The sequence below is a fragment of the Colobus angolensis genome, unplaced genomic scaffold (genome assembly GCF_000951035.1).
Source record: "Colobus angolensis palliatus isolate OR3802 unplaced genomic scaffold, Cang.pa_1.0 Scaffold180, whole genome shotgun sequence".
Taxonomy (NCBI): Eukaryota; Metazoa; Chordata; class Mammalia; order Primates; family Cercopithecidae; genus Colobus; species Colobus angolensis.
The window spans coordinates 5,177,710-5,188,460 of NW_012114933.1; the positions used below are offsets into that span (position 1 = coordinate 5,177,710).

General features: G+C 39.4%; 1 protein-coding gene across 1 annotated transcript in view; it reads right to left on the reverse strand.

Moving 5' to 3' along the window:
- CDC20B (cell division cycle 20B) overlaps positions 1-10,751 on the reverse strand; it is a 50,939-nt gene that overhangs the window by 14,032 nt on the left and 26,156 nt on the right. The window contains exons 3-5 of the mRNA XM_011939377.1: positions 10,299-10,527; positions 6,906-7,036; positions 3,319-3,412 (exon numbers count right to left, since the gene is read on the reverse strand). Coding sequence (XP_011794767.1) covers positions 3,319-3,412; positions 6,906-7,036; positions 10,299-10,527 — 454 coding nt within the window. The remainder of the gene's footprint in view (positions 1-3,318; positions 3,413-6,905; positions 7,037-10,298; positions 10,528-10,751) is intronic.

The window sequence follows — 10,751 nt, forward strand, 5'->3', positions numbered from 1 at the left end:
TGGTGGTGTGTGCCTGTAATCCCAAGCTAAGACTGGAGAAATGCTTGAACCCAGGAGACAGAGGGCTGCAGTGAACTGAGATCGCGCCACTGCACTCCAGCTTGGGCAGCAGAGCAAGACTCTGTCTCAAAAAAAAAAAAGAAAAGAAAGAAAGAAAGAAAGTACTGAGAGCTCCAAATGTAGCATGGAACAAGGACCTTCTAGAAATTGCCACAGGCAATCATCTCCCCACTGCGTGGCTACAGAGCTTCCCTGATAGACTCACAACACCACCATCCGAAGTTTCCTACCAGCTTTGGGCAAAGAGGTACACCTGAAAGTTTACAGGTGCTGCCTGCTGTAAGGTTTCAGAGTCATCAGATATGGACAAGGCATAAAGAATTGCTTTATATACACAGCACCTGGATAACATTTGTCCCCATGATCCACTGATGAGCAATTACTTGGCTTACGTGGGATCTATTTCATAGTTTAAATTTCCTTAAAAGAATCAATAACAGAGTCTTGCATAGAACATTCAGAGGGCCTCTCAATTAGTCTTTGCCTCCAACATCCTCCTGTTCAAATCATTTCTTCATGCTGCCACTAAAGTGATCTATGGGAAGGGGAGAGACAGATGTAAGTCAAGTCAAGTCAGTGGAATGGCCATGTAAGCTTACTTCTTCTGCCTCCTATTTTCAGCCTAAGTACAGCAAATGACTTTTTTAAGGAGTGAGAACACAAGAACAAACAGTATGAGAGTGAATACAGCAGTGAGCAAGAGCGCAATAATTTTCTAGAAAGTGAATAAAGGATTAATAACTGACCAAGAAGAGCATAAGAAACTACCCCTCAAGTGCCTGCAAAGGGAGACAGTGAAGAGAAACAAGCTGATTTGCCTTGCAAAATCCCACAAGGGCTCAGAGGCACAGAGAAGACTGAGAGGTGGGTTAGTTGAAAGACTGTCAAGTTCCCACACATACACACACACCCTGCCCAACCAAGTAAATACATACACACATATATGCATATACCAGAAGAAACCAGATGTTTATTCTCTGGATAAATAAAAATGACAATTTTTTTAATTCAATAGCACCAGGCACCATGGAGATGTACGAAACAAAAAGACAGTTTTTGAGTTTAAAAAAAAAGACAGTCTCACTTTGTCGCCCAGGCTGGAGTGCAGTGGTGTGATTTCGGCTCACTACAACCTCCACCTCCCAGGTTCAAGTGATTCTCCTGCCTCAACCTCCCAAGTAGCTAGGATTACAGGTGTGAGCCACTATGCTCAGCTAATTTTTGTGTTTTTAGTAGAGATGGGGGGTCTCATCATGTTGGCCAGGCTGGTCTCGAACTCCCGGCTTCAAGTGATCCACCGCCACGGCCTCTGAAAGTGCTAGGATTGCAGGCTTGACCCACCGCACCTGTACTAAAATCTTTATGCTGAATTTACTCTGGTACTCTTTAACCTAGGATAGGAGAACTAAGCTCTTTACCCTAGTACTATTTTTAAAACGCACACCTTTCGGGAAAGTTTTTACTCTGAAAGAGAGAAGCCAAAGTAAATGGGGGGTTGGAGGGAGAGAAAACCAAAGCAAAGGAAAACAACGCAGAGAGCACAGAAGTACTGCCAAAACTCTACAAAATATTGTCAGAGATATAGGAGAAGGTGGTATATCCATGAAGCACCAACAGGATGCTGTAAAAAAAAAAAAAAAAGGAACAGAGTACAGAAATTACTTTTAAAAAATTAAAAGTAGGAGAGCCAAAATAAAAAGTTTCATAGGAAGATTGGTGAACAGAGTTGAGGAAATCACCCAAAAGATTAAAAAAAAAAACAGTGAGATGAAAAATAGAAGATAAAAGATAAGAGAATTGGAGAGTCAATCCAGAATATTTCATAAAGAAAGAAAAAATAAACGATAGTGAAAAAAATATTAAAAAATAATTCAAGCAACTTTCCAAGAACTATAGGATATAGATCTCCAAGAATGAAAATATCCACCAATGGGCTTTTGATTTACAATGAGTTTTTTTTTTTTTTTAATGCCAAGCTTTATCATCGTGAAAGCTTAGAACACTGGCAATAAAAGGTTTTTCTAAGAGCATCAAAAGAGAAAAAGCAAAGTTGAAGTCAAATTAACACATGACTTCTCAACAGCAACAGTGGATGCTAGAAAACAACAAAGCAATATTGTCAAAATTCTGAGTGAAACTAGAATTTATAGCCAGCCAAACTATGGATCAAGCATAAAAGAAGAATAAGGACATTTTCAGACCAGCAAACCCAGAAAGAGCATAACATAGCTGCCCAAAAATAGTGGATCTAATATTGATGAAAAGTCGTGGAAGACAACTGTGCAACTGGCCAAGAAAGCAGCCTGTTCAGCAGGCTTTCAGCGGGGAGGTCATCAAGGAAAAGAAGAAAATGGAGTGAGTGAGCACATGGAAATTGTTATTGACAGCTACAGAACAAAACATTGGAGCATTTAGAGGAAATATTAATAGTGTCATAGATATCTAGTAAATGAAAAATAAGGCAACTTTTAATACTCAGCAAAAGTTATACTAGAAAAGAAGCACAATTATACTATTTAACTTGATAGTGAATAATAGTTGTGTAGTAATGTGTAAACATTAACTTCTAATTTTACTTTTTTAAAGTGTGATATAAGCATGTCAAGAAACTGATGAAACCGAATGAGGCAGAAAGATAACTAAATTCTTACCTACTATGCCTGTAATCCCAGCACTTTGGGAGGCTGAGGCAGGAGGATCACTTGTGGCCAGGAGTTCGAGACCAGCCATGGCCAACATGGTGAACCCCAACTCTACTAAAAATACAAAAAAAAATTAACCAGGCATGGTGGTGCATGCCTATAACCCCAGCTACTCTGGAAGCTGAGGCATGAGAATCCTCTGAACCTGGGAGGCAAAGGTTGCAGTGAGCCAAGATCGCACCACTGCACTCCAGCCTGAGCAACACCAAAAACAAAAAAGTCATGATCAAGTCTAAAATCGCAAGAAATAGCAGTTTACCAATAATATTTAGAAAATAGATGTAAACACCAGGAGTACAGCTGGAAGAGCTAAAGGTGGTCACCTATAGAGAATGGGACTTGGAGGTAGGGGTAGTTAGAACAGAGGATTATGAAAATTATTCAAATTTTACAATTAGGTTGATTTAGTCTGTTATTATTTATTATTATATATTTATATCATATATCTTTAATATTATAAAATATGCTTAAAATAATATATTTTAAGATTAGGAAGACATGAAGGAGGCAGAGAGAGAGGAAGGCAGGAAGGAAGGACAATGTCTTGACCCTGTACCTTTCCAAACACACTGGGATTGCTCACAGAGCTGCATTTTTCCATTAGCCTGCTGAACCACCTTCTGGGTTACAAAGAGTTGTTTTAGGCATTTCTGAAAATAAACACACATAAGGAGAATACTTCTTTAGAAACATATATGTACAACTAAAATGTGATGTATAATATAGAATTACAACTGGTAATTCACTAAGGAGTTCAAAGATTCCACATTGTAAAAGCCAACACCACAATAATCACTATTATTTATTAATTAAACACTATGTAATGAATAGTGCTGAGCGTTTTACATATATTATTTCTCCTGCTCTATGGAGTTCAACAACTCCGTAATTAAAAATAGGATAGCCAAAATAAAAAGTTTTGGCTAGGAAGGTTGGTGAACAGAGTTGAGGAAATCACCCAAAAGGTTAAAAAAAAAAAAAAGTGAGATGAAAACTATAAGATAAAAGAGAATTGGAGAGACAATCCAAATATTTCATGAAGAAAAAATAAACGATAGTCAAAAAAATTATTAAAAATAATTCAAGCAAATTTCCAAGAACTATAGGATATGGATCTCCAAGAATGAAAATATCCACCAATGGGCTTTTGATTTATAATGAGGTTTTTTTTTTAATGCCAAGCTTTATCATCATGAAATCATAGAACACTGGTGATAAAAGACTATGGAGTTCAACAACTCCATACAGCAGGTATTTTTTGGCTAGAATAAAATCTTTTTTTATTCTTCTAGCCTAAAAATCCGTTTAGCCTATACACCATAGGCTGGTGATATCTCCAAAGCCTGCCACAACTGAACTGCCATCTTAAGGTCCCTTTTTATTAACACCTTCACAGAGTTCTTAAGTAAGTTTACTAAAATTCCATGTGCACAAAAATCTGGGTCCTATCCCTTTGGGCCAATATATAAAGAGCACTTCTGACACTCTTACATCCAACTTCAATCAAAAACACCTGGGAAAATTAGTAATAAGTGGATAGAAAAATAACTGATGAAATTTCCTAAAAACATACTGATAAATGGTTAAAGCAAAGAAGATTCTGTTTTGCTTCTTTACAACAAGATATTTCCTCCCCCAAATATGACAAACACTATGTCAGGTTCACAACTACGCCAAAGGTCATGTTGAGGTCCAGAGGGAGTGGGTGAATGAGCAGAAAGAACACTCGGGGGCGGGGGGGGAGTGGCTGTAGGCAGGTGAATGATTTTATTCAGCAGCAGCTCTCATCAACAGCTTTCTTAACTAGCTCTCTACGCTGTTCACCTTTATCTCAGCTGCTTAATCCCTCACACACAGCTGCATGGCTGGCTCTCCCCTGCCTTCAGGGTCAGCAGCTTAACACTTTCTTTCTCTGGGTACAAGCAAGCCAAGCTGTGTTCTGGCTCCCCTCATCCATCTGCAAAGACAGACAGCTCTGGCTTTCTCTTTCTCCGGGTGCCAGCTCCTGCACAGTGTCAACAGGGCAATTATACCTTTCACAGACAACAGTCGCTTAGAGCCAAGTGATGGCTTTCCGGGTGTTACAGCGGTGAGCTATAGTGGTGAGCTTCTCCATGTTGTGTCTACATGGCTGATAACAAGTGGAGTTATACACCTGTGCTCTAGACTCATTGAGTCATGAAGAATGTAAACATCCTACCTCAGCCTATCCTTGACCAAAGCACAGCCATGTTCCTTACACTCTGGGTCCCCACAGTTCAGAAAGAGTCTCTCTGACAGGCAACGTTTTGGTATTTTGTTTTTCTTTCTTGATGTTATGTCACATAATTGGCATTGCTGTCAATGAATCATGGTTTTAGTTACTCAAGGTAGAACAACTAACTGGAAAGCAGGGTTTCCCAACCTTGGCACTATGGGCATTTGGCAGCCAATAATTCATTGTTGTGGGAGCTGTTCTGTGCATTGTAGGATGTTTAGCAGTAACCCAGGCCTTCACCCACAAGATGCACTCCCCGTGAGTTGTAACAATCAAATGTCTTTAGATATTGCCAAATGCCCCTTGATGAGTAATATCACCCCAAGTTGAGAACCATTAGTATAAAATAATATTCCTAAAATGGCCTGCTCATCAGTAGTTCAATGACCTCTTCACAGACTCACTTCTTCAGAATCCCACAGTTACCACAAAGCTGATCACAGCAAGGTTTAGCAGGTACTTCTGTTCTGTGGGTGCAGGGGTGCTCTTTCCTAGATTAGATCTACTTACTACTTTAATCAGCAACTTCATATGGAGCTCCTGAAAGATGAATTCTGAAAGTCTCCACGGCTATGCAGGCCCTCATTGTGGAACACCCACCAGATGATCAGTGAGGACCACATGAAGACACACGTTTACTCTACAGGGAAAAGACCTCGCTTTGTGTCTTCACCACTCTCAAAGCTATTTGACTTCTAACTAATCATGGCAAAAAATGCTCTCCCTAACATCGTAGAGCGGCTTCCATTATCCCCTGTCCAGGTTCTTCAGTGATGCTGGGGTGACGTTCCAGCTGGTATAACAATTGCTAAGGAGTATCTTGCCAACACCATCATGAGCCCACAGATGGAGCCACAAACCTTGCTGCCACCAGTTACCAGAAAGGATAAGAGGAAGGAAAAGGGAAATCCTAAAGGGTGGGACAGCAAAAACTCCAATCAGCAGTAGAGGGTGAAAAAGAAAGGAGTGTTAATAACCTGGCCCAGGTTTGAGGCCACTGGTGCCCCCTAATTATCTAGTAGGACTCCCTGGCCATTCCCTATCCTCCAAACCCATATCCAACAATAAAGCACACATCAAAATTCCTGCTCTAAAACATTGACTTCCAACTGCATATGAGTTCAGATAACTAAAATTTATATTTACAATATTTTATTATTCTTCTAGCAAAATAGCCAAGCACAGAAAAAAGGCATACACTGAATAAGTAATTTTGCTTACATTGAGAATTTATGACATTCCTAGTTCAAAGTTTTTGAACTGAAACATTGATTCCTTCAAAGACTCTTCACTGGATTTGATAAATTCAAAAACATGTTATTGATATTTAACATCCCCAAAAGATTTATGTCAGACTCCTAAGATCTTAAAACTATGATAAATAAGAGATACCTAAATGTAGAAAAGGTACTTAACCAAGAAAAAAACAACAAGAAAGGCTTAAGGGAAATATTTAAAAGACCATCATATAGAGCAATAATTCAACTTTTCCTAAGAGACCCCAAAGGACAGATCACATCATCACACAGATGGAAATGATGACAGCAAGAGATCCTTAGGCTAAGAGGAAGCATACCATAGTAAGTATAATTTCATTATATTTTTAACTTTTACCTGTTTGTAAAGATAAAATGGTTATTCTCATTTTCACTTTTTTGATTAATCCCAATTCAACATTTTCTCATATATTTGAGGGATATCTTCTTTCTTTTACAAAGTGGCTCTACTATTCATATCCTTTAATTATTCATTTTTTTTTTTACCAGGAATGCATCATTTCCTCCTTGATGGGTAAGAGCAGCTAAGCAACTCTTTCCTTACATTTGCGACTAAGTTGTCTCAGCTTCTCTAGACGAGGGATCTTCAGTTTTTTTCTCTTTACCTACCTGCCCTTTTGAGGCAACATTTTCTTTCCAGTCTCTGTCCATTGCATGAGATGCCTTGCAAAAATGGAGAGCAGAGTTACTTGTTTCAGAAATTCCTTTGCTGGGGGTTTTCGGTGGTTCTTTGCAGGATCCTACAAGAAAGACATTTATCTTTGAATTTGGTTTTTAAAACAAGATAATCACTTTGATTGTAGGTCTGGCCGTGGCATCTTTCACAGTAGGACAGAGTGAGAAAGTCCAAGCTCTCATCGCTCCAAAGTCCATTGCAGAGAGCAGGACAGAATTTATCCAGACTGCTGACTTCATAAGGTTGTCACTCAATGAGAAAGCTGCCTCAGTGGTCTCTAGAGCAGGAAAGAGGTGCCAAGATTAAAGACCTGACTTCATCTGCAGCAGCAGCAGTGTAAATGCTTTATCTCTGTATGGAAAAAAAAAAAAAAACAGATTTGCACATTTGAAGAATGGATAGAAACAGTTGCATAGTTTTAAATGATAGTGGAAAGAGTATCTGGTTTGCCCGAGCTATGGTCATCCTGCAAGGAAAGCATTATGGGATGCTTGCTTTGCCAGCATTGACATTCACTGCATAATCATGAGCAAATCACTCTGCCTCTCTCCCCCTTTCTATTGCAGAAAGATGTTTTAAAGATAGTTTAAGACGGCATCAGTGAAATACTTTCTAACTTAAAGTAATAGAAGAGTCAGTGTTTCTTGCATCAATATTATTCCTATCTATTCTCTTCTCAAGATTGAGAAAGCCCTTTACCAGACTTTCAACTGCACTGGAAACCTGTCAAGTCATTCTCTAAAACTAAATATCTGCCATATCACTTGTTCATCACAGGAGCCAAGGGACCTTTGGAAAATCTTGGCCTTTTGCTATGTGACATCTCTTCTTCATTTGGACAACCATGGGCTTGATAAACTCTCACTAATGTTCCTAGAGCCTAGTACCTCAAGTACTGAGACATTCAAAATTTAAGCAATATAGATTACATTTAGGGAGAAGAAGGATAAAAATACGAAATGTTGGTCAAAGTTTTAGATCTTGCTCTTTGTCCTGAGAAATTATGCATGCTTGCTTTCTCGTGGTATTTGTAAAAGAGTACAGGGACGAAAAAGCCAGCTCTGAGAACTTCAAATGAGAAAGAAAAAGTTGCAGTCAGAGGCTAGTACTGACAATCACTCCAGTTATAAACAAAGAGGTCAGGTCCACCAGCCTCAGAAAGAAGGGACCTCTCAGGTTCTGTCCACAGAGCATTACTGAAAATGAACCTCTCCATAAATGTCCCTTTGGAATGGGAAGATCTTCAGTATCTGCTCTTCTAAAACAAAAAGAAAGAAACCCCACTAGCAAAGCACTGAGAAACCAATAGATCTGATTAATCCCTAGTATTAACTTAAGTAGAAAAATAAAATGGCCTTTCTGGTAAAATCCTTTTGGTTAATATCTGATTTTTTAATTTCTCACACAATGTCATACTTTTTTAAAAAATCAATAAATTAATTTAGAGCCTCGAAAGAAAAAGGGAGCCCCTAATTTTAGCCAGAAATTCTTCCAAAAACAATCAGCATCAAAAGTGTCCCTCAATTGCAGTGAGATACAAAAGATTTCTTTTAGAAGATAGTCATAACAATGACCTTTTTCACAACCCCTTATCTCCTACTGCTTCCCTCCTTGGTTATTAAATACTTTCAATTATTAAATACTTTCAGTATTAATGCCTGTCGTTACATGGGAATTTCATTGGTTTGAAAAAAATCTGGGCTCCCTTTCAATCTGCAGACTGCAATGCATCATCGTGTCTGATGTCACTGAAAAGAGCTGGCACTTCTATTAACATTTGTCTTAATAAATACACTGATAGTCAAAAGAATTATGTTGCCTGCCGGGCGCGGTGGCTCAAGCCTGTAATCCCAGCACTTTGGGAGGCCGAGACGGGTGGATCACGAGGTCAGGAGATCGAGACCATCCTGGCTAACTCGGTGAAACCCCGTCTCTACTAAAAAAAAAAAAAACTAGCTGGGCGAGGTGGCGGGCGCCTGTAGTCCCAGCTACTCCAGAGGCTGAGGCAGGAGAATGGCGTAAACCCGGGAGGAGGAGCTTGCAGTGAGCTGAGATCCGGCCACTGCACTCCAGCCTGGGTGACAGAGCAAGACTCCGTCTCAAAAAAAAAAAAAAGAATTATGTTGCCTATGATTCTCAAAAGAGAGAATGGGAATTACATCAGCTGATGATAGGTGACAAATTTTGCTTCTGAAGGATGGGAATGAAAATGGCTGTGCCCAAATGAGAATTACATATTTCAGAGAGAGAGTTTGTGTTTCGGGGCTCTGGCAGGTTGATCATGGATCCTGCCCTTCACACTGGTGGTTTGGAGCCCACTCCCCTATCTCTGCCCCATCATAGGCATCAGACTGTCTCTCACTCTCCTTTCCTTCCCTTTTCTTCATTTTCCCTACTACTTTTGGAGGTTCTTCTTTCTTCTTTCTTTCTCCTCTTCCTCCTCCTCCTCCTCTGTCTCCTTCTCCCCTCTTCTCTCTTTCTTTTTGTCTCTCTCCCCTCATCCACCCCCTCATCCCTCTCCCTTGCTTCCTTCCGCTTACTTTCTCTTCCTCTCATTCTCTCCTGCTTGTGTCTTTTCCTTCTATTTCACATCTGATTATTCCATTACTAACGCATAATTTTTTCTGACTCTGTATACCAGGAACCTTACCAGTCATTAAAATTCTATACTTTGCAAAACAAAAGCACATATATATGTGTGTGTATACATATACATATATACATACACATTCATACAGTCTTTACAAAAGTAATCAACTAACCAATGCAAGTCTCGAAAACATATTAAAATTAAGCTAAATTTGGCCTGAGGATGTAGGATGAGTCCCTGTATCTTAAACTGCAACCTAACTTGGGATGTAAACTAACTGAAAGCCTAACTTAGCTGAGTCTCTGCCAATCACAGAAGCTGAGCTTCAGTCAATCACAGGTGGCCAACTAATCAGACCACGTGCAAATAAGGCAAACTGAGCTGTAGCCAATCAGGCCGGCTTCTACTCACTCCCAATTCCTGTCCATAAATGCTGCTCGCCCCCACATGGCGGAGTGGTTCTCTGGTTGCCCATTGGCCAATGGTTCTTTGCACAACTAACTTTGTTAAATTTAATTTGTCTAAAGTTTTGGGTTTTTTTTTTAACACATACAGTACCTTTCCTTTGTTTTTGTGTCATTTCTCCCCACCTTGGAAATTTCTTATTCAAAGGGAGAAAAGGAGAAAACAGTTGACTCAATGTGGCACTCCTTAGTTCTACAAGACAAAGAATCTCTCAGGAACATATCTTTTATTCACGTTGCATAACTGGGCTGTGGCATTTGGGGCTCCTCACCTAGAGTCAAGGTTTCTTTCTCAGGCGTTGTCTTCAGCACTGATCCAGAAGCTTCTGGGAGGTAGGTGGTTGACTGCTCTTCCCCAAAGGAATCAGAGGACAAAGCCCTGGTTTGACTTTGCCTCCACCTTGTGGTAATGGGGCTACTCGCAACAGGAATCTCCGCGGACAACCTCTTCGCAAAGTTACTCTTAAAGTCAGAATACGTAGCATTAACTGAATCAAATACCTGTTTAACAACAAAAACAGCTGTAACTCCACTGGCCTCAGTGATGCAAAAGTAAAAATTCCCTAGAAGAGAATTCAGATGACTTATCTAGTACACCACCAATAAAATATATATAATGAGATTTTTTAATTTTTGTAACCTGGATGTTATTTTATATATTTATATATATTTTTGTATATAGTTATACATTAAATGTTATATTTTACAGTTACATATTATACAAA